Genomic DNA, 24,861 nt, shown 5'->3' with positions numbered 1-24,861 from the left:
TGCCAAAAAATGCAAATAATTTTGCTCTGCATTCTTCCAGAAGTATGATAAAACTGAGCAAAATTCTAGATAATTACTTTTTTAATTCACTCCTTACTCACATCTGTGTTGAGTCCTTCCTGAATGGAATTTCTGGGATTTAGTCCTTTAATGAGAACAACAAAAGAAAAATAATTAATGGGGAAAGAAGTAAAAGTACTGAAGATGGTGCCAATATACTAACTATACACTTAAGTTTACACTGCCTGTTCATTTAAGCACAAGATGATACAGAATAAGGTCAGGGGAAATCATCCTATATGCATCCCCAAAGATATCTGTTATATCCAACGACAGCAGAGCCCTGTTTATTCAAAATAATTCTGGAACATCAAAACATTTGGATAAACAGGGCTTCAAATAATTGAGGGAGTTATTGTATAAGTAATTCACACCAGGGGGACATAACCTAGATTCAAAGGAGTGAGTTTCAGATCAAAGGGGTACAGATAAATGGGATTTTGCTCCATATGAACAAATAAACTAAACAGCATTTGATTATTCAGGAATCAAGAAGTGTCCAAGCATTTTTTCAAAAAGGGTTTAGGATGAAAGGTCAAAATTGTTGCAATAGGCCATACAGAAGAATATTCCTACAGAATCAAAATAACAAATAACTAAATGAGACCAAAAAGGTGTGGGGTGGTTTTTTTTGTCGTGTGTGTGTGTGTGTTTTGTGGTATTTTTTTGTTTTGGGTTTTGTTGTTTTTTTTTTGTTGTTGTTTGTTTGTTTGTTTAAACTCAATGGTCTTCCAGTCAGGATCATATGAACTTTTACCGAGTTTTTTGATCTTATTCCAGCCATGACACTGACAAATATTTTGTGGCAGAGGGTGGGGATTTGTAACATCTGTGGCTGTGTAACTCATTTTCACTAATGTCCAACAGAAGCAAACTGTAAAATACACAAGTTGGGTCTTGGATGGACAATATTGTCTGATTGCTCATCTTTCTATTAATATCATGACCCCGATAGAGTTTACCTTCATATAGACATCATAATTCCTATTAATTGCCCTTTAAAATACACATCTTGGAATTTTAAAAGATGTTAAGTGTAAAGATCTATGCTGATATTCACCCCCTGCATTGTTAATATGGTGGTGTGGATAATTTGCTAATTTAGACAAATAAAGAGTCTTTTCCATTTTCTGGAAGTTACACTCACATTCTTGTAAATTCAGTATTGCCCTTTACTCTCTGTGTAGGGACCTTTTAAAAGTGGGGGCAGCAGGGGAGAAGACAGACACAACATTTAAAGTGGAGTTAAAGGTCTGATAACATGACACATTTCAATTCCCCCCAACACTTCATTTCTGCAGCCGGGACCCTAGCCAGGAGAGTGCTTCTCCTGCCACTGTGCCTTGCCTCGAACAGCTCCATCCTGGCTTGTAAGCCATAGGGAAAGGAGAGCCCCTGCGTGATGGTATGTGTGGAAGGTGCCTTCTGCCTCAAGTTTCAGAGACGTATTTTCAACCCTGTCGCAAGACATACCAGATCGTCCTGTTGAATCCATCCTGACGTTTCTGGGCCTTGTAGTTGGGTTTTTAAGCCCTCGGGTCTGTCAGCGCTGCCAGGTCTGAGTCCTGCACCACACCCAGAGCAGGTTCACTTCGTACCATGGGCAGGCTGTGCTTCATCCCTCGGCCGTAGGCCTGTCAGCCGCCCATTGTAGCCACCGATCCTAACAGCCTACCCTACGCCTCTGCACAGGGGGACTCCACGCAGTCTTTCTTCCCTCCCGCCCCCCCACTTTTGGCGGGAAGAGCTGCGCCGCCGCCATGTCGCTGTGGCTGCCAGCAGGGCCCGCTGCCTCCTCCCCCCCCGGTCCCACGGCTCCGATGGGGTGTGCAGGGCAGAGGAGAGGGGAGCACGGCCTCGGGAAGTACCGTCCCGATAGCATCGTTTTGCGCAGGTGTCTTTCCTCTGTCCTCGGTGAGGGACTACAGGCTCAGCTGCGGGAGGCGACGCACCGGGGCTTTGAGGGGAGAGGGAGAGGGGTGGGAGTGTGAGGGGGAGCAAGGGTTAAAGAGGAGCAGCTGTTGGGGTTGCGGTAGGGTGGGGAAAGAACAATGCTTAATGAAAGATTTGGGGGAGGGAGCTTGAAGAAATGGCAATTTGGAGTTTAGTAGGGGAGGAAAAGTAAACACCTGTGAGGGCTGGAAGGGGCAGAGGTTGCCGTTGGCAAAAGGTAGAGGCAGTCCTCTCAGCAGAGGAGTCTTAGTGGGTGGTCACACAGGGTGAGGTCTGGAGGGGGATACAGAGGAATGGAGACAGTTTGGAGGGTTTTGGAGTTTGCTGGCAGGTTGCTGCAGTGGCACAGCCTGGAAGTGAGTAAAGATGAACCGTAAAGAGCAAAGCAGGGGAAGGTCAAAGCAAGTGTTGGGGTTTTGTTTCCTGAGGAGGTAGGAGGAATACCTTCAAATTGGTTTGAGGTTTCAGTCCACTGGCTTGGTTTCCTCCCACCTCCTCATCTTGTTACTCCTTTGCAACCTGTTGGGTAGAGTGGTGTTGTCTGTGATACAGGTAAAGAGCCAGTTTCTGGTTTTATTCCAATTTATATCAGCAGCTGCTGCCTATAGATACAGGCATTAAAAAAAGGTGAATTTCCCTCTTTAAAAAAAACAGACAAACCTGAAATAGTATTTTCTCTGAATGAGCAACAGATAATGATGAGGCTTGTTCAAGTTTTGCCCTCTCTTTACTCTCTGTTTCTTTTACAGGCTTGTCAAGGCTTCCCTCTCTGACTGAAGAATCCTTGCTGTGTGTTGTGTCAATTTGATACGAATATCTTGACCAGTTTTCTGTCCAGAGTGGAGCAGAAAAGAGAAGGTAAAAATGGAACTTGTATATGGTAATGGTTTCAGCTTGATAGCCCTGGAGTCTGGCTGAAACTGTTGTATGGTCCTGAATCCAGAAAATACATAGGCTTGTGCCTAACTGGAAGCATATCTGCAGAATCTTTTATTTCATCCAACTCCTTAAGCTCTGAAGGTTAAACACAGGTATAAGTACTTGGACAAAAACAGTGAAAGTTTTCTTATGCTGCTAGTATGGGGCCTGTGGATCTGGGAATCAATTCCTATTGCCCTCTAATCTCTGGATTTTTCTGCTGTGTTTCTAATTAAGATAGTGGCCATGCCATTTTTGGTCTGTTCATCTAAGGACCTGAAGTCTATTTGCTCCCATGAAACTTAAAAGCAGGTCTGTCACTGAGTTCAGTGGTTATTGGATTGGCCCTGTTTTTTTCCTAACTTTTTTCTCTTCACCCCACCCCCCCAAAGGCTCTCTTTAAAGGGTAAAACCCACAGAAGATGTAGGTCCTCCAGAATCCAAGAGAATAAATGAATTTGTCAAGCTCATTTTCAGAAGTAGGTTTTTTTTCCTTTCCTATCTCCTGCCATAATCTCTGCCTTTCTTTAATACTCTGGAAGTACAGCTGCATAGTGGAGTATAATTCAGAGGGGGGAAAAAAAAAAAGTGTATGTTTGGGTCTTAAAATAATATACACATTAAACTATATTTAATTGTGCCTTATCAATAGACTGATAAACTTAGGTGTTTGCTGTTGCCATTGATCATGCTCTGTAGCAGACACAGACAAGTAACTGCTGCTGATGGAAATGAAAAGGTAGTGGAAGGAGGAGGGGAGAAGGAGGTGGGAGACGAGGGGATTGGCTGTTTTTAATGTCAATCACAGCTGCGGGCCCCAGCTCTTCCGCTGCTCTAGCTCTGGCTCTCCCTTGAACAGCTCCTAGAGAGAACAAGGCGTGCGGAGCTCAGATCACCAGCATCATGCTCCTTGGGCTTGGATCGTAGATCCCCCTCTTTGAACATTAAAATAAATCCTTCGTCCATCAACGTCCCAGGCAGACCCAGCGAGAAAACACGCACGTGAGAGAGAGAGGAAAGAAAGAGGAGGAAGAGAAAAATCTGCAACCAAGTGGACTAAAGCAAAAAGAAAGAGTGCTTTGCTTGCACAGCTGCAAAGTGGGAATTTAAAGAACTGCAGAGAGAGAAATTCCAGCTCATCAGCACATACACATTGCAGAATTACAGATCCAGGTAGAAATGACATCAACAGGGAAAGAAGGCAGCGGAGCTCAACATGCACAATATGTTGGACCCTATCGTTTGGAGAAAACCCTAGGAAAAGGACAGACAGGTTGGTTCTTTTGCAGCAGCACTGGCGCTAGGGGGAAGGTGCTGTAGCAGCCAGTGAGGTGTTGGGGATGGGATATTTGAGGGTTCAGGTTTTCCCGTTTGCTGTTTTAGCAGAGATAATATTCATAGGGCATTTTTCCCTTTATTTATTTTTAGTTTTCATTTTTAATTCTTTCTTTTCTTCCGTTTTTCTCCCCCCCCCCCCCCCCCCCCCCCCCCCCCCAAAAAAAAGCCCAGGATGCTTTATGTTCATTACTCCTGCTAATGGGTGTTGTTCTGATGACAGCCAGAGTGTGTGCAGAGGAAAAAATAGATGATCTGCTGGTGGTGAATTTTCACATCAATTTCTTCACTGCCCTACTTAGGAGCATTTTCTTTTTAATCAAATTATATTGAAATGAAAGGTTCACAGCCTGTAGTACTGAGGAGGTGGTGGTAGTGGGGGAGTCACCAGCAGTATTTCATGACATCATGATTGAAAAGGGTGTAGTCCTTAAGGTGCAGTTGGGGGGGTGGAAATATGTACAGTATGTCTGTGGCACTGACTGCTGTGGGTATTTAGCAAATATGGATGGATGGGCTGGTGGTTTTTGGGGGTAGGGTTTGAAATAAAAGAAAAATAGAGGATTGGTAGCAGAATTCATTCTGATTATGCTGTGTTTTTGTAGGAAGGATTGGGGGGGAGGGGAGGTTATTTAATTATTTTTCTTAAAGCTTGTTTATGAAACTCGCCTCCAGCAGATTTTCCTGAATGGAACAATGGTAAGAAATATTAAAAAGAGGAAACCGAGTGGAGGGAATTAGCAGGGAGCAGGTGCTTCTGCCCTACATGACATAATTAGATCCCCTAAATGCATTCAAGATCTGGACTTACTGTTGCTTGCTTGGATAGCATATTCACTTCAAGGGCAGGGGAGCATTAATTGGAAGAAAAAATGTTAAAAGGAAGCCCAAATGTCTTCCTTATTTAATTATTTTTATTTTTTTTTTTTTTAGTAACAGGTGCAATAAGCAATGGGATCTGGCAAATTCATTGGGTTGGGAGCCACCCCAAAAGTGGATTGAAACTCGAGATTATAATTTAGGGAAAGGGGAAGATCAGCCATAGGGGGGCTTCTTTGGGCATGTGGGTGTTAAGTGTTGTTCATTATGGTGGGACAATAAAACATGATGCATTGTGGTGTGGGGTTTTTTTGTTGTGTTTTTTTTTTTTTTATAACCTAGCTGAGCTTTGCCCATCTGTTGTCTAAAGGATTTAATAGGCGTTTCCATCCCCAGCTGCTGCCTCTGCTCTGCCTGCTTCCTCTCTGCCCTGCGTGGCAGCAGCTCTGCAGTCCGCAATTTTCTTAGGGACACAGTCAAAATCCAGATCTTTCTCTGTAAGAAGCAATGCTCTTCTGAGATGATTGATTATACCCCCCCCATCCTTCCCCTCCTCTTCACAACCCCATAGCAACCGTTCAGAGACATAGATGAAGATGACATTGTCTTCTAGTAAAAGTGACTTTTATTTATATTTCATTTTTTCCAAATCTCTTCAGTGTATCAGCTGCTAAAGGTAGCTCTCTGTCACTGTTTTGGTTACCACCTTTATTCTTTGCATAGCTCAATAAGCCCTTACTTCTGCAGCTGTATTCTTAGTGAAATCTGTTCTGATGATGATAATGAAAATATCAAAAAATTGCAGTGTATTGGTAATAAAACTGCCCTATTTTTGCTGGTAATCCTTTCATGGGTAGTCCAGGTGATCAAAGAGCCAGCTGTAGATGACAAATTCATTTTTGTCTTCATCATGATTTCCTTTTTTCTCTCTCACCTTCTCAGCACCCCTCCCTCCCCTTTAAATACAATTGTGTCTGAGATTCCTGAAAATACAGCTGCATTAACCTTTTGCTCCATGTCTCATAGCCTGATGTTGTGGTCCTAAAGGGTTATCTGCAGCTTTGGTTATTTTTTTCCTCTCTGCTAATCTTCCTATCTTCCTCCTAAGTGATTAGAGATGTGGGGGTGGAGGGAGAAGAAGAGGATGTATTTAGAGGCTTGCTGCTGTTGGCCTCTGCAGTTATTCAACCAGCTGGACAAGGGTGAAAGTTTCCTTTTGCCATTTTACCATATAACTGATCTTTACAGATAAGTCTCTGCTGTTTGCACACATGAATGCACACACAATGCATGCTGTCATAGAAGCTGGAGGTGGGGGGAAGAGGAAGAGAAATCTTAAAAGTAGCTGATGTCAGTCTATATCTTCCTTGCTATACCCACCCTTGATTAACGGAATAACGCACTGAGGTGAAATCTAACTCTGTATTAAACATACATGGCTAAATATGGAAAGATGTCTTCTGGTCTTCTCGCATTTTCTGTGCTAATCGCATTTGGGAGCATGCAGAATGGCATGAACAGTGTGTGGGTACGTAGCTAGTCCTCATCCTGCTTGTTTTGGAGGGTAAGCAGGCAACCTGCAGCATTTTAGGGAGAGGAAGAGCGCAGTATGAGGGCCTGGTTCACCATACTATGTTATCATGGTGTGTAACTTTGAATTTGTGTTGCAGTGGCATAAGGCTGAAGAAAATAGTGGCTGTAGTAATTTCTTTAGAGCTTGACTTTAAAGGTTGGAAAATTAGGAGGTAATGGCTTGGAATATTTTTTTTTTCCCCAAGGGATTGGGGAAGAGTGAGAAATAACATCTGGCAAAATATAATGATGAATGGAAAGAAAGTGTAAGTTGTGTTGCAAAGTCCTATCCATTTTGCAGTGATCTTTGAATCCATAATTCTTATTTTGAGTAAAAAATTCTTGACTCTATAAAGTTGTTTCAGATAGGCAGGTCTAGCTTTGCTCCCAGATACACTAATATTATACAAATGTATTAATCACTCTTACCTGCTTTTATTGAGATCAAAAGAAGGGGCTTTTGGGGAGGAGCATGGGTTCATAGTTCGGGGCAGACTTAGAAAGGGTGCCATGGAAAGAGAACTTAATGGTAAGTAGAACTCTCACTGGCTTTCTCTGCAAGAAAGTGTTTACCAACAGCAGCCTACTGGTCCTTGCAGAGAGGTCCAGTTGCCGTATTTGTGACATTAGTGGAACCTGGTGACATCTGGCTGCGGGTGGGCAAAACTGACACGGAAAAGTCTTCAGTTCAAATTGGTGGGTAACAACTGTTGTCGAAAGTGTTGATTAGAATTCAAAATCGGCTATGCAAAATTTGTCCTGAGCAGCCTTCTGTGCTGGTGCGTCAGGCTTTCTGTGGGTGACTGATGCCACAAAGAGAGGATTAAGGCCTCTTAGTCAGAGAAGTTGGAAAAGGGCTACACGGGGCAGTGCTGAAAAATGTCTGCGCTTAGCTCTTTGCTTGTGGTGGGAATGATAGAGGAACAAAGGAAAATTATTTTTAATAATGTAGCATACAGAATTAACATATAATTTGAGTACTGTAGTAAGATGGTTTGCTTTTGTAATAGGTTGAATTCAGAGCACCTCTTGTTTACTGCAGCTGGAGGAATAGCTCATGGAATCTGTATTTGAATGATTTTGCAAGAATACAAGAAGCAGCATATTCTTAATTATTGAACTGGAATTGTTTTACAGATCTGTCAGTGTAAAAGATCATTACTGTATATATACAGGGGTGTGGGGAAAGGTTGGTTTATCTAAGTTTCATTGATACATTCTTCTACAGTTAATTATAGGAGATTTTAATTGTAATTAACAGTAATGAGCAAGGGATGTGTGTCATGTTATTATAAACACATGTGGAGACAGTGTGCCTTGAGAAACCCCAGTCATGCCTGATCATGAAGCACTGTTTTTTAGGTCAGAGGCTTTTCTCCATTTGCCACTAATTCTGTGTGAAATCACCTTCTTGTGTATTCCTTGCCTTTTTTTTTTTTTAAAATCCCACAAATATTTTTGTTCATGTGTTTCTTTTGGCCTCATTAACCCCTATTTCACCCTTGAAACTTCTAAGAGTAATTCAGATTGACTGTAGTGAATATTTATTAATGAGTGCAAAGATGAGGAACTAAAGTATTTCTTGTGAAGGGCTTCAGTGTTTTGGAGGGTTTTCTTGTGTTTTCATTTGACAGTCACTGTACAGGCTTCAGCATCATTGTTTGCTATGGCACCAGTTCAATGTCTAGTTGAAATTGCCAAAACACTGCTTTGTCTACAAGCAATAAGACATTGGCTCTAAGTGGGAGTTACCCTATTCACTTTGAGAAAAATTTAATGTTGATGATCCATTTTGTCTTGTTCCTTTCATTCTGTTTTAAGCCCAGTTCTGCAGACATTCAATACAAAGAATCCTGCTTGAAACTCATGGCACTTCAACCTTTGCAAAACATGTAGGGGGTCCCTTTCCTGCATTGTATACCATATAACTTACAGTTATTTTGGTGTATAACTTGTTAGTTATATATGAGCCATCGGTGAGGTGTTCAACAGTATGCTATTGGGTTATGTAAGAACAGAAAACATTACATTTGGGTCTTAGTGAATTTAATAGCCTTTTATTCAGTGAGGGCTTAAAAAGGATGTTTCTTTACAGCCTTAACCACCTGTTTCCATGACACCAGCAGAAACTGAAATTTGTTAATTTTTTTATTTGTCTCTGTCAAATTTGGTTGAAATTGAAGGCTTCTATTTGAGGAGTATTTGGTAGGCAATGTGATGACAGAAGCCTGGTTTCCTTAGGTAAAGCAGGCTAAACAAAGTATATCCTTTTCATTCATACTGCTATAATTTTTTTTTTTTCTGACCCAGTGTGTTGAATCTAGAGAGAATCTAAAGAGTACAACTTAGCTGTCTAGATGAATATATTGTTACAGAGGTGTACATCACTGTAGTTTCCCCCATGGCCTTTTTAAACAAACAACCAAACAACAAACCAGTATACATTCTATTAATGTTTTCATATATATGTATCTTACTTTCCTTACAAAAATTTCTTACAGAACAGTGAATCCACACCGTTTGTCATGATAGTCTGTGAAGACTTAAGTGGTTAATTGGTAATCATAGAAATGAAATATTGCAAGCAATACTGTGGGCAGTAGAGGTCTTAAGAATGAAATTCTGCCAAGAAAGGTTATGTCACAGTGACTAAGATGTAATGGATTTTCAAGTAATGGTTATGAGTTTTGAGAGATTTGGTCTTTCTTAACTTTATATACCTTTGATATGATTGTTCAAAAGTACTGTTTGCCTGGATTGCTGACTAAAGTAAACTAGCATTACCATGCTTCCTGTCTGAACTGCAAAGTTCAGGTATCCCTTTTATGACTTTCACTCTTTTTTTTAATTTTTTTTTTTTATTTTTAAGCAAATTCCTGTTTGCTGACTACAGTGAAAGCAATTTTTAGCCTCCATCCTTCTGCAGACTTTGTAGAGGCATGACATTAGTCTTTTACCCCGATATCAGTAGCAAAATTATTATGAACTTGTTGAAACAGGCTCTGAATGATTGTTTTTCTTTGTAAAGCATGGTAACCTTTCTCACCCAAGAGTTGTTAAAATTCAGATACTGTCAAATGAGTAGGGCTATATGACTATTTATATACCTACGTTTCAGACAACAGCAGGAACTACAGAAGCAGTGATTTCACAAATAGAGTTCTTGCACTGTTCAAGCACTTTTCTACTTTTTGTCCCCACTGTAATGCAATTTTGTGCCACTGCAGTGGGAAGGACTGCATTAGAATTATGAGAAAGGTTGGAGAAATCAAAAAAGCTTCTCAATAGAATTTACCTCTTAAGAGGAGCTCTTTCTGATCTCCAGAAAACCTGTGACTCCATGAGAAGAGCAAATGTAGCATTTTAAGTGGGTTCTTACAATTCCTTTTGTAATTGCAGTGGAGCAGCCAGTGTATGTGTTGGATTCTCCAACATTGCAATATTTTTCAGTATACTGTAAATTTACTCCATACATTATATTTTGGGAAGGCTTTAGTATTGTGTACTTCAGAGAGTTAAACAGTAATTACAATGACAATAATAAATGTTGATATCCACCTCAAAATTAGTAGGTAGGTAATACAGAACAAATGTAGGTGGTGAAAGAATTCCAGATTTCAGAAGAAATACGAAAGGAAATGAGAAATTTGGAAATAATGCCCTCTGAAGTAAGAGACATTGCATGAGGAATGTATTATGCACATAGGAGAACAGTCAAAATAAGAAGAGGTGGAAGCCTGGATGTAGATTTCCATGAAGGTAGAGTAAAGGCAGAGACATAAATGAATGCTCAGGGAGTGCTCCTCTTCAAATGCTGAGATACTGTAAATTGCCCTCCTGAAGTCAGTCAGTGTTTTAAGTTGAGCTGACTTCAGTAGGAAGATCATCAAGCCCATGATTAATAGGTAAGGGTGGAATTTTTTTGTTTGTTGTGGATTGTTCTATTAAGAAATATCCCAAAGAAATTTTCTGGTTTTGTTTTAAACAAACCCAAGATGTTTAGCAATCCTAGTCAATAATGCTGTTCGTTCTGCTTATGGAAAATGAGGAGGTTGTTCCATTTTCAGTTCATGCATAAACAGTACTGTTTTTCTACAAAACATCCATAGTGATCTGTAGAGTAACATGAATAATTTGTTGTAAATAGTGTTCTTAATGAACTTGAACCGTCTTCCTCTGCAGTGTCTGTAAGTGCAGAGTGATTTCCTTTAAGTCCTTATTTGTTTCAGATTTTCTAGCAAACAACTATTTTTATCTCCTTTCCCCAACTGTCTTTACCTCACTTATGGATCGGTTACACTTAATCAATTTTCAAAGATTTGAATTGTGCTCTTGAATGTAGTCTGTTGGATATGTTGCATAAGAGTATTACATTCTACTTGGATAGTTGTGTGAGCACTTCCAACATAAATGTTTGTAAGTGCAAACTGAAAATTTAGTTTTCCTGGATGGTTTGGACATGATACCCATGAGCACCCTTGCCTGGAAGATGTGAAGTTTTCCAGAAAGTTTTTTTTAAAAGGTGCACAAATGTGACCAAATCAAACTTACTTAATTTCAAATGCCTACTTTTAGAACATATTAATAGTGTTCATCCAGTTCCATTTGACTTATTCTAGATTTACTTTTGAATAGGGATATAACACTTTAATTCCTTTACTTCTGTTTACAGACTAGAAACCTTACTGATAAAATTCTGGTAAAAACCATGCAAAAAATCCACCCAGCAGATTTTTTTTTTTCATTGCTTCACAGCTTTTGAAAACTGAGTTTAAATGGAATTTAGGTGGAACAGAGGAAATTGTAGTGGTTCCTTTCATAAATGTGTGTTACTTGCTATTGATGTAGCTGCAAGCATTTTTTTTCTTGAATGCGTCATTTGTGGCAGAGATGCCTATGAGATCGCCGTTTTCCTGTGGACTGTATAAACAGGAGTATACTGTTTCTTTTGCAATGACCTTGGGATACAGTTTTTAAAGGGTAATAAATGGAAGCGTGTTGTGAGACTGAGGATAAAGAGCAATATGGATAAAGAAGGTAAATGATGGTGTTTATATTTAAACAAATCCAGGTATATTCTCTTGCAAATGGTACTGTTTCCTTCGTAGTAGTGCAGAGTAACCTTCAGGCTGGTGCAGGTAGCTGATGGATAGTTAGTGCTGGGGTGGGTAGAATAGAATATGTATCTTGAGTTGTCAGCGCTCTCAGTTTTATTTTGAGAAAATTATTTTATTATTTCCTAAAGGCCACAGAGATCACTGTCAACTGACATAAATTAAAGTAGCCCTAAGGCTGCCCTAAATGACTCTCACAAAGTTCTAATGGCTGAGCTTACTGTTTGGCACCCCATGGTTGTGCCAGGCAGTTTCTGCCCTTTAGACTTTTGCTATTCCTACTCTGGCTTCCTTGCATAAATACTTATTGCATACTTAAGTGGAAGAGAATTTTTTTTTTAATTTCTTGTCCAAATAAATGTTTTTAATTTGGGGTGGTGGAAGGGGTGAGGCTAGACTGGAAGGGACCATTCCTTGTGTAGCTTACCCCTGATAACATGCTGCTCTTCAGTTTCTTATCTAACATCCACCCATTGATAATCAGTGATTTGATAACTAAGGAGTTTGGAAAAAAAATAGATAACTTGCCAGTTACTGACAAAAGGAGATTATTGCTGGTAAAAGCTTTGCACCAAGATTTGCAACATCAACTGACAGTAAATAGGTTAATGCAGGGTGCAGGGGGGAATTGAGGAGAGAAACCAGCATCAAGTGGCTTAGGGTGTGCAAGTACTATCTTTCTTTCTTTTTTGTTTTATTGTTCCAACACTATGTGGGGATTATAGGCATGCTAATATTTCCAGTGAAGTGCTTAAAAAACCAACCAACCAACCAAAAAACACACAAACCCACCCCCCAACCCCAACCCCAAACCCAAACCAAACTCTTTTTAGGCATCAATTTAGTAAGTGCTCTTCTGGCTGCCTGCTTCCACTTACAAAACAATATACTCTCTTTATATCCTGAGGCTCTTGCAATTTTGATTTGGTATCTTTTGCAGTATATGCTTAATGTGGGAGAAAAAAAAAATCAGTGTGATAATGTATTTCTTTTTTTTTTTAAATACTATCTACATTACGTATTAACAAGCTCTGCTCTTGTGGTGTTGTTCCTCTGTGTTCAGCCTTATGTGCCATAAGCTGACTGCCCTTGTCATTTAGCTATTAAAAGCACTATTGACTGGAACAAAAATAATGGAGGAGCTGGTTTCTGGGAGAAGCAAACTGGTCTGGACCAACTGTGTTAATTTTCTATTGTCTCTCTAAAGCCTACTCTTAGAACTATAACTTTCAGTCTGCCAAAGGTTGAACAGCAGTCCTTCAGCTGCAGGTGAGAATGTACCAGGTCTTCATACTGACCCAGCAGGGAATGTTGATGGAATTGCTTGGCTCTTTATCTTCTTTCACTCTTTTTCTTAAAGATTTTATGTGTGGCTAGCAATGTAGACAGTAGATTTCTGCACAGGTGCTGTTCTTGGAAAAGTGATTGTTTTGTTGCTTTGGTCCAGGATGAGGTACACCGTAGCCCAGGTTCATAATGCTGGCTCATCTGCCCTATGGTAATATAACTTATGAGGAAGAGGGACCAGCAATAACATATTTGCAGTTAAACATGAGCTGTTGATTTATTATTTCCTTTTTTAGATTTTATTTTTAAAAAAACCAATGTCCTGCTCTGAAGTTGGAGCTAAGCTAGCACAAGACTTTGCTACAACTACCGCTTTATTGCATTTGAATTAAAACACAAGTTTAAGTAGGAAAAGAAGACTTCACATTCCAGATCCTTGTGGTATGTAATGCACTGTGTGGGATGTTTAAAAATTTCTCATGTCTTTTGCTGGCTGTTTGCCAGCTGAGGATTGGGTTACTCATCATGCCAGCCATTTGCTCTGGGTATGTTTCATTCAGTGACTGTGTGAATTCCTTTTAATAACTGTGACCTGTCCCTAAAACTGAGGAATGGATTTGACTCTTAGATTTTTACCTTACTGGAATCTCTTAATCTCTCCCAGTATTCCATTCCAAAGCTCTCATCTTATTTTCAGGTTGTAAATGATGGGTAGCTTGGCTGTCACATTGAGGTGACCTGCTGTCAGCAGGTACAGGACTTGGTCTATGGTTTTCCTTTTGAAGTTCTGGTCACCTGTTTTTTTGGTTTGGTGTTTGTATGTTTTTCTTGGGTTGTGGGGTTGTTTGTGTGTGGTTTTTTGTGGGTTTTTTTTTGTTTGTTTTTTGTTTGTTTGTTGGTGTTTTTTGTTTGTTTGTTTTATTATTTTTTTTTTTAAACTTCGAAGTTACCTTGCGGCTTCAAACTGGAAACTGGTTCAAGGACTGGCATCCTAATCTAGAGGATGCTAGACAAGTATTTTGTTCTTTCTACAGCTGCAATCTCCTACAGAAAATTAATGAAGACTTTAGGAGGGCATTCTCAGAAAACTTCTGGGGATGTTACAGCCCCTTAATCATTTCAGCCCTATTTAAATAGGTTGATAGTTACTGCTAGAAGAGCTGGTAGAAACATTCTAAGCAAGAAAATAGCCTATCTCTAAATAAGCATATGTTATAGTTAGAGTTTGGTTTTTTTTTTAAACTGTCTGGTCATGATAGACTGACAAATAAGGTACTTCTAGGGTTTTCTCCCAATTCTTATACAGATGCATTGTCTTTGGGAAATTAACGCTGGTGCACTGTATGTCCTTGGAGAATTATTTTCTCTTAGATATGTTTTGTCTTCCACATTTCATGCGTCTTGCCTAGGTTGTGAACTGAGAGGAAAGATAATTTGTATAACATTATCTGCATATAATCCTTTTCATGCTAAGGCACTAATCTTAGTTGGGCCTTTGTGTGTGTATAGGAAGTTCCATTTAAATATAGGAAGAAGTTTCTCCACTGTGAGGGTGGGTTGAATTTGGCACAGGTTGCCTAGAGATGTTGGGAAGTCTCCATCCTTGCATATACTCAAAAACAGACTAGATGCAGCCTTGAGCAGCCTGCTCTAGCTGACTCTGCTTTGACCAAGGGTGTTAGATTAGATGATCTCCAGAGATCACTTCCAACCTCAACTCTTCTGCTATTCTATATTATCCTGTGCAACTAAACCATAACTTGTTCAGTGAACTGTGAGACTAACGAACTCTGTTTCTTCCAGTTTTGTACCATATATTCCCCTCCTCCTCCTGCTCTCTCTCTGTATGTCCTTTGTCTCTTGGGCTAGGTGAAGGCAGTGTTTGTGGCTCATTTGGAGCAGTCTCTGCTGCCTGTCCATCTTTTTTCTTTCTCTTGGAATATGTTAAGGATTAAATCACAATTACTCTTTCCATTGTGGGGAGCAGTAGTTTGAATCACTTTTTTCCCCAGACATTCAGCACTTTCCACGAAATTTCTAGAATCTTGGAGTCTTCCCTTGCTCTTTCAAACTTGGTTGAAACTTGCTAACCTATTCTGGTGTTAGGGGGAACTGCAGCCAGATAGCCTGAACATTTAAATTTTGTTTCCTTAAGAAATCAGGCTAAAGCAAAGCTTTTCCTAAACAGCACAGCTTCTCTAATCTGCATTTGGTTTTGAAGGCCATGAGATGCTGCTATGGCAGATTGGGATTGCTGGAATACAGCTACTCTTCAGATATTGCCCTCACCTTGGTTAAGACTCTTGTACCAAAGTTAGGAGGAAAAAGTGGTGCTAAACCATGTTATGATTCCCTAATGCTGGAGGAGTCCCCAGCCAGCTTGATAAGCTGGATTCCTGCCTACTTTCTGCTGCTGGAGCAGTGCAAAGCAGGGAGGATGGAGGCTGGAACTTGGTCCTTTCTGTTTGCAAGCTGAGCTCAGTGATTGGGGAGTGTGGGAAGAAGGGAGCCCTCTCTGTGTTTCCTCCATGTATCCATTTTGGTACAGTAGCAGTATTTGAAGTAGTCCTTTCCTGCAGAAAGCTGAGAGGAAAACTGAGAGCTGTTTGTGTGTTTGCAATGCCTGTCTGTACAAAAATCGTCACCAAAGACAAAGCCAAGTATTATATTAGAACTTGGCAATGACACAAGCGCTATAGCCCTATTAAACGCGGGCATTTGTTTTGTTGAAAAGATACGGCTATGAGTGGCACAGCTTTTAAGATTCCTTATACTTTGCAAGCACCAGCCTTAAACAACTTTTCATTAGCTTTTGAAATGAGTTAAAACTACACTTTTTTTCCAGACTTCCCACTCCTGTAAATCTGTAAAGCTTGATTAAAATCGGTAATCATCGACCACAAAGAAAGTTCTTTACTAGTGTTTCTGGGTTTTGTCCTGTGCTGCTGCTCTTCTGGGTCTGTGGTTTATTTCGTTGCTCAAATTTGTTAAATTGCATCTCTTTTGCTTCTGGTTGTTTCCTGATTGCACTGAAGACATTACTTAGTAAAATTCCCCACTCAGTTACATCTATGCAGTCCCAGTGACTTCAGGGCCTTGCTCAAGTTTATCTGAGAGGGAAGTTTGACCCATGAGCAAGCTTCTCATTGATGGCAGCAGAGGCAGACCCTCTGGCAGTCTTCTAGTTAAGAGCAGCCTAGGAATACATCTCCTCTGCAGTGAATATTCAAGCAAATTAGAGCACAATTTTTTTTTTCCCATGATGCCCTGCTGGAAAGCTAAGATAATGCTTGACTTCCCTTTTGGGACTGACAGGATTAGCCAGCTAGTATTGATAACTTTTTCAGAAATAAAAAGCAGCATGGAAAGGCCTGGGATAACTCTACTATTTAGGCCGAGTGGTTTTTTTTGTTTGTTTTGTTTCTTTTTTTTTTTTTTTTGCTAGTGTTCATTTTTGCTAACTTCATTTTATTTAATGTACCTCTGTGGATTTTCATCTCCTGCAGATAGACTGAGCCGTACAGCTTGGTCTGACCAGATGATGCTACGTTTGCATGCTGTATTTGTCTTCCATAGCTTCTCCTTTTGATTATTTTAATATTGATACAGAAATGCTGAAATCTCTGTGGCTGCAATTTAAAACTAAAGTTGTTTTAACTATCTAATAAAACAGAAAAATAGCTTTGATGTTTCCATTTTGACAATTTGTCGCTATGCTGACTTTTGTTGCTTCTTTCCTTAGGAACATTTGTCCCTGATCTCTCAAGCAAAATGTCACTAAGTAAAACTATATTTGTATGATGCTGTGTGTTCTACTTACAAAAGATTTATAACTTGGTCACTTTTATTTATGCTCCCATGGAGCTGGTGGAATTATACTGCAGTGTTAAAATGCAGCAGTTTCATTTTCCTGCAGGCAGCAGCCCTCTGGTGGTATGTTGTTTTTTTTTTTTTTTTTTCTTTAAAGTCATCTTTGGAAATTCTGACAGACTGGTAGAGAAGCCTTTAAAAATGCCTCAAATTAAGCTGCCACATAGTCTCATATCTCCTCTCTTTTCCTTTCCAATCCTCATCGCATCACCACCCCCACCTAAATTTGGAAGTGGAATGTAAAAGGCAAAGCAAGGTTAATAAATGCACCCAGTTGATAATACCAACAGTCTTATTTGGCAAAATGATATTTCCCAAATGCTATTTCAGTAAGTTTCAGCTTCCAGAACTATTGCCTGGAAAAGGGTATAGGTCGGTGTGAAGTGGGTGGCGAGGTTAATGGGTTATTCTAAAGACTGGCTGAATTGTTAGGAATGCAGGCATTTCTGAGGAGGCTGATGATGAACTTGAAAATTGAAATATCAAAGAATTTTTTAAAGGGATGACCTTACTAGTTTGTTGTAAAGGCGTTAATGATAGTTATATTGCAAGTTACTGCCTGGAAAAAGTGTTTCGGCTAATGGGAAAGGAGAATCTTCTTATCAGTGCCCTAGGAGTGAAATTTACCCTTTTGCTAGTATGAGATTTAGCTATCACTTGAGTCCCACTTAAGACCTATTTTGAAGTATTAAGTTATGTACTGGGAGGTAAAAATGGGAGTTCAGAAAGTAGATAAAATATTAATCCTTACTATTTTTGAAATGGTAAGCCAGAGTTACATGCAAAAGTTTTTTGAGATTATTAAAGCTGTGCAGGGATGCATTTGGCTTGTTCCCTTTCCAGGACTATATTGAATGTCAAAATCATGCTGTGTCTGTGACTATCTTACTGCATAAATACTCTGTCTTTGTAGGAAGACATACAGTTTTGTTATGATTGAAGCCTGAAGTTGTATTAAAAAAAAAAAAAGGGGGGGCAAAAAAAAAAAAAGGCAAGCTTTATATAGCTGAAGCTGCACAGAAGTAATAATTTCTTCAGTTTCAGGTTTTAGGGCAAATAATTCCAGTTAAAATTAGTTGTTTTAAAATGCACTGATTTTTGATTGTGGTGTTTGAAACCTACTGTGTGTCTGTAAAGTGAAACAAAAGTTGCTGACTAGGTTTGTGTGGCTTTTTTGTTTTTTATTTGTTTGTTTGTTTTGGATAAGGCTAATGGGATTGGTAAATAGAAAGCATTAAGATACAGAATAAATTCTATTACTTTAAATGATAGGCAGTGGTTGTAGTGTATGAGCCCTTCTCAGTATTTGGTTGAACTTCATACTGTGGAGAGCAGATAGTACAAATTTGTGGCCTTACTGGCTAATGCCTTGGGTCACTTGTGATTATAATTGCCAACAATTATCAAGAGGCATTTATGTCAGCTAAGACACATGATGCAAAAGTATTGTTTCAGCCATGATACTTTTGGGGGTGTAAGTCTTGGCTCTTTTTGCCAGGTTTGCCTCAATTATGAAGGCTGTCCAGCCTAGTGCATGTATCACTTACACAGTCTGGGGTCAGAGTCTGATCCATGCAAAGAACTCTCTGTGCACGTAGCTTATATATTAAAGGGGTAGTGTCAACTTCTGACTTTTAATTCTTGCAGTTAACATAGGGTGAAAAGGAAGTAAAATGAAAGGGGAAAGCTAGAAAGAAGAAAACTCACACCCCCACAATCACTTCCCCCCACCCCCCCTTACTCTGTCACTGATCTCAAAAGTGAAAGCTTACTTGAATTTTCCTGCTCTTAATTGTAAAGAAACAAATTTGGGAGTAAATCCACTGAACTGAGTGGAGATACGTTGGCATAAAAATAAGATGAACAAAGGGGGGATTTGGCATCTTTAAATGTTAAAGATTCAGAGCTTTTGTTGCTTAGAGCTATTTTTTTAAACATAAAAAAATGAAGACTCATAGTAGAGTCAAGGCATCACTGGTTCTTGAATAACACACAGTCTCCAAAACATTTTATTTTTGCTTATTCAGATTCTTGTTCGTGATTTAAAACACACAACATTGTAACACATGCTGCAGTAGGTTGCTGGTCATTTTTTGGAGGCAAAATAAAAATGGATTATTCCCTGCTCAGGCACAGCTTAAAAAAAAAAAAAAAAAAAAGACCTTGGGCCCTTTGTATCCTTTTTCCTAAACATGCTTGTTAAATTGATGCTGAGAGTCCTAAGCAGAACAACTTTCTCCCTTTCAGTGGAGAGGGTTACAAACTTTTAAACTAAATCCATAAAAATGATGATAATGCAAAAGCCAGGATAAAGGAATTCACATTTTAAAAAAATGAATTTGCCCTGTCTCTATGTAGAAACAGTGGTGAGTCACTACTATGTGAACGAAGTGGCATATGGTTTTGTGGAGCTTACTACTGTCTTCCAGTGAGCTGACATCACCAGTTTTACATGAGGATTTTCAGTTGTTTTTTCTATATTCTTTTATGCTGATGTAGTAAACCATGGGCAAAACACATCCTGATATGGAAGGCCAATGCTAGGCCACTTCAGACCAATTTTAGCTCTCTGCATTTCTTTCTAAGAACAAAGTTTTGCCACAAGCCTATGGCAGTTCAAAGCTTTAAAAAGAAAAAAAAATTGAGTTACTATACTGGGGATGAGGTGGAATTGAGTCATATTTTGGCTAGAAAAGCAAAGTGCCTCTCCCCCATCTTGATTATTCTAAATACTTCTTCTAGTGGAAATCTCAAATTATGTTTATTTCCAGCCTAAAAATGAATTCAAGTGGCTTATGGCCACTGCTGGAGGTAGGATGTTGAACTTGGTAAGACTTTTGGTTTGATCCCAGTGTAGCTGTACATGTATCCTAGGAGGAATTAAATCTCCAAGACTTTATTCCCTAGCCTTAACAGAGAAACAGCTGTGATTATAGTGTCAGTAGCCTGTCTCAAATGCACATTTTCTTCCATTTCCTGTTATCTCCTAACCTGCAGAGTACTGAGATTTGAAAGGAAAGTGTTTAAAATTCATTTGCCCTCTTACTGGCTCTGTTTTTGTTCCTGGATGCGTTTGGTAATGTGACCTTTGCAATTTTTGCCATCCTAATATTTGTACTTCTGTGAAGTTGCATAGATGTGCTATTTCACCATGTTTTGGAAGTTGTGTAATGTGAGCCAGTTGATATGCAAAATAGTATTTAAATGTCAGTTTTAACCTGACACCTTGCTGGAGTTTTTGGTTTCCCCTGGTTATAACAGGCTGTTTTACATGAGAGGCTAAACTTCTCCCTGGTCATCAGATTTGTACCATTTATCTATTGTTCAGAGATTGTGTTTTACATGAAAATTCTCCCATAATGATGGGTCAGATTTTTGTTCTTGCTATGCTTGGTGGTGGTTTGTGGTTGTGTTGTGGTTTTTTTTTTTTTTTTTCCCCCTCTCCTGTTGCAACTCCAGTGCTTCATTGACATTTCTTTGGATTTACAGCAGCTTGACACAGCAGAGCAGTATAATGTTCTACTGTGGACCTTATTGTCTTCTACATGTTCATATAAGAGTCACCATACTGAAATCAGCAAATGTGTGCTGCCAGAAAGCTGGTTTAAGTGAGCGTATTTTGTAGTTGCTGCTCCTGTAGACTAAACAGCTTCAGCAAAGACTAGACCATAAGCATTAAAGGGTATAGATAGAAATATTAGTCAAATAAGATTTGATTATAAGCTGTACCAAAAAAACCCCCTGATGCATTCTCTTGTTGTCAGCTGTGATTATTGAAAATTACATATACTGCTGAAGAGAAGCGTTTAGTAATTGAAATGTAAGTGGGTGACTAAGAAGCAATACATATGCAGCAGCATTTTTTTTTCTTCTGGTTTTGTGTTTCCAAAAAACCCAATCTCTGACTCTCATAGTAACAACTATTGATAGTATTGAAAGTAACTGTTTTGGTTTTCTTATTCCTCTGATGCTATATTAAACCTTTATTCTTTGGCATTCAGCAGGTCAGTGGTATAGGATCATCTTACTGCTCACCCTTTGATTTTTCACTCTCCCTGTGGCAACTTTCCCTGCTGGATGCTTCTGGATTTAGCTTGATTCCCAACCTTGCCAGCAGCATTGTAAAATCGAACTGTAGCATTTGAAAAAACTGCTCTATTGAAAAACAAGCTGGAGCAATCCAGACTTGGATTTCAAAGGGAATGGAAAGATCTTGATCCATGCTGCTGTTGCAAGCTCAGTACCATGGAGTGTGATTGACTGTGAGCTCACTCAGCATTATGAAAAACTGAAGGGTATTTAGTATAATGACAAGCTGTAAAAGTGGGATATGTGAGATCACAAAGAAGCCCAGAGTCTGCCCCTCTCCACAGGCAAACTGGTGCTTTGCTTATGCTGTTGTAAAAATGGCATGATGGTTCTGAGGCTATCAAGTCTTACTTTAGACTTACACTGCTGCATAGAAAACACAATGTAACCACGCATTACTCTGGAAACAGTCTGAATTTGTATCCCATCACCTTAATTGGAGTTGGTTTATTTTATCCAACTGAAAGAAAGGTCAGGTTCTGTGACTATGGACTAGATCCTCAACTAGTGCTATTTGGTTAAGAGCCTTGTACTCCATGCTGCTGGACTGACTGACTCTGGTTATGGATTTGACCTTCTATATATAAAGACAGAGACAATAAATTTTAAATTTGGAAAAGGGTCTAGATGTTGGATTCTCTCTTTTCAAATATTGCTACTTGAGAGAAATACAACCCCCCCCACATTATGAAAGATTTTGGTGTCCAAAGTTTTAGCTATCACACCCTTTCTGCAAAGAGGTGCGTATTTGTTTCTGTCTTTGAAAAAGCCTTTCCATAATCTTTACCTTTTTCTTTACTTTCTTTCTGTAAGTAGATGATCTCCGAATTTATAGCAACTGTATTTCTATGTTGATATAATAGCCACAGCTTGGATATTGCCTCTGTTCTAAGCTATCCACAAGTACTTACAGTTCTCTTAGAAAATTGACTTTTGGGCTTAAAATTCTTATGCTTGACCTCTAGTCCAGAAATGACTTCTTTCTCTCTCAAGTGATCTTGATAAAATAAACCTAGTCATATAGATTTTTATCTGACTGTTGGCAGCAGGAGGTGGTAAGGAAGGGAAGGTCACTAGTTCAGTTCCTTGCTGGAATTAAATCCTTGAGAAAATAAAGATAATCCTTCATTTGATGTTTACTCAGTTGGTTGCTTCCCAGTACTTAGCTTGCTCCACATCAGACTTCATCATTTTTGTACTTCCTTTCCTTTTCAGTAGAAGGCCTAGAAGTTGTTAATTTTGCATTAATACCCATTGATAAATAGTCACGTAGGTGAAACATGCACAGTTAAACAGAGTTACTGTTAGTTACAGGTAAAATTTTAAATCTGAGGTCTAAACATCTTTGCATTTCAGGAGAATGCTTGTAGGAAAAGTGGTTTTTGTTCCAGAACTGAACACATACTTACTTTCATCTGAGTAAGATGCAAAACTGTAAAAGGGCCTGTCTTTTAGATCAATTTTGGACGTTGTCCAAGATCTCATGCCATTTGGCACTGTCAAGCTCAAACATCAGCCTAGTTCAACTTCGTGTATGTCTACACTGCAGTTACTAGCCAGGCAAGAAGGAGGGCTCCAGACTGCTGTGATGAGTCAGGCCAATACCTGAATTTGCTAATTTGAAAGTGCCTTGGTTACCTCTACTGTACACTGCTATCAGTTTTAGACAGCTTTGTTCTTGATGGGCACAACAGGAATGTTATGCCATGTTATGGTAAAACAGCATTTTTTGTATCAGACCAGTGTTCTCTCTTGTTACAGTGTGCTGTAGTAGATGTTGTTCAGTGGACAGTTTTAGAAATGTTGCAGCAGCTGACTTCAGAATCACCAATAGTAGGATTAATTTTTTTGCCCCCAGTATCTGTTGGTTAATAATTGCCTTCTATCTGAATGTGTCAAAGCTTATCTATTGGTTGTTTTTTATTCTAATATAGGGATATGAATCTATTCCCAAAATCCATCTGTGTTTCAGATATTCGTGATTGTATATTGTACAAACCCTCAAATGAAAAGGAGCATCAAAATCCTTTTCTCCTTTTACTTCATTCTCCATTTAAAACTTTGTCCCCTTTTACTTTATTGAGATAACACACATCCTGGTATTAAAAAAAGGGGGCATTCTTGATTTATCATCTTTATACCTTTCATCATCCTGTGTTTGTCTGTTATTCAGTATGTCTCTTTTTACTCAAGTCTTCAAAACTGGCAATCTGTATATTTTCATTCTACCCTGATAGATCCTCATGCACTCATTGTTTTTGCTGCTTGTCTCTTAATGTTACCTATTTCTGCTATGCATTTTTGAGGTCAGTATTCCAACTGAGGATGTATCATTGATTTATACACTGGCATTATCTCATTCTCAAGTATAACTTTCTATTTCATTGTTCAACATTTTGTTGTCACTTTTGATTACCTTTGCACATTCAGTTTATATTTTTAATTATGCTGTCCGAAGTAATGGTAAGTCTTTTCTTGAATGACTCCAGTTAACTTGGGATATCTTGGATATCAGAAATATATATTACTAGTTCACATTATTCATTCTGTTATGCATTTGTCAACGCACAATTTCATCTACAGTCATGCTGTCCATCCACCAGGCTTTGATATTTTGTTGTTTTAAGTGCTTAAGTGGGACTTAAGTAATACATTGGTCTTGTGCTAGCCTACTGTGCAAGGGTAAGTTTTACCCTTTATGAACTGATGCATCCTGTCACATTAATCAGGGATGTACTGTGTATTTCCTAGGGCAATATAAAGGATCAAATTTCCCTATTAACCCCTTCAGAACTGAATTAAGTGTTGATGCTGTATCTAGAATGTGCACCACAAACTTGATGTCTCATGATCTGTAGTTCTGGTGATCTATCATAGTACAACCATAGGGGAAATATAGAAGTAGCAATCTGCTGGATACTTGAGAGATCCTGAGATTTGAAAGGGTCACAACTAGTGTATCCAGGTGTTGAGAGATTTGTGGGGTTTTTTTCTGTCGCTCCTTCTATTTGTAACATAGCTTTTTTTCAAAGCAAGTCCATAAAGGTTCCCTCAAAGCCTAAAACATTAAGTAGAATTTTGAAGAAGTGAGTGATTTATGCCTATCTACCCCTTTGCTTTTATTAAAAGGAAAATCCGTTTCTTCTTTGCTGTTCCATGAAAGATTTTCTAGGTAGGTGAACAAGTGGCTGGACTCAAGCTTAGGAGGTTTGATTTCTTTAGCTATCTCTGATTTTGAAACTTGTTTGTTGACACTTCTGTTTTGTCACCTATCATGTTGATAATGTTCCTTACACAAATTACTTTGAGAGTGTTGTAGAATGTGTTCTATAAAAGCTAGAGAATGTTTTTAAGTATAGTGTATTGTAACTTATAACGGGATTTGCTGCTGATTTGCCTTTCTGTTGGTCACCAAAAATATCAACAAATTGGCAAACCAAATAAAACATATTTCCTCCATATCCCCCAAATGAGGAGGAAAATACAAAGCCATGAAGATGATTCTTCTTCCTACTTCCCAAAAATACCCAAACAAAATAAAACTGCAGTAGAAGGGGTGTAAAAATGTGAACAGATGGAAGAATTTTTTTCATCCCGGCAAGCTTATTATTATTATTTTGGTGCTTCTGGTTTGGGAAGGGAACTTCATGGGTTCAGTGATCACTGACTGCTGTAAAATTGGCAAACTGTGCCCAGCTGTTCAGTGGATGCTTGTCTGATCATGGAAATCCTGCGTATGAAGTAGAGCAGGGAGAAGGAGAGGAACATGCTGGTATCTTAGTGGATTTAGTTTTACACATTAGCATCTGCAAAACATGCAGTGACTCTTTTACTTAGAAATTTA

The 24,861-nt window shown here is 39.0% G+C and overlaps 1 protein-coding gene across 1 annotated transcript in view; it reads left to right on the top strand.

Moving 5' to 3' along the window:
• Nucleotides 1-3,812: 3,812 nt before the first annotated feature.
• Nucleotides 3,813-24,861, top strand: part of BRSK2 (BR serine/threonine kinase 2) — a 326,862-nt gene continuing 305,813 nt past the window's right edge. Inside the window, 1 exon segment of the mRNA XM_075502349.1 lies at nt 3,813-4,204. Coding sequence (XP_075358464.1) covers nt 4,111-4,204 — 94 coding nt within the window. The 5' untranslated portion in view covers nt 3,813-4,110.

The sequence above is a fragment of the Mycteria americana genome, chromosome 5 (assembly GCF_035582795.1).
Source record: "Mycteria americana isolate JAX WOST 10 ecotype Jacksonville Zoo and Gardens chromosome 5, USCA_MyAme_1.0, whole genome shotgun sequence".
Classification (NCBI taxonomy): domain Eukaryota; kingdom Metazoa; phylum Chordata; class Aves; order Ciconiiformes; family Ciconiidae; genus Mycteria; species Mycteria americana.
The sequence above is the reverse complement of the archived record's forward strand: the minus strand, read 5'-3'. Positions and strand labels throughout refer to the sequence as shown.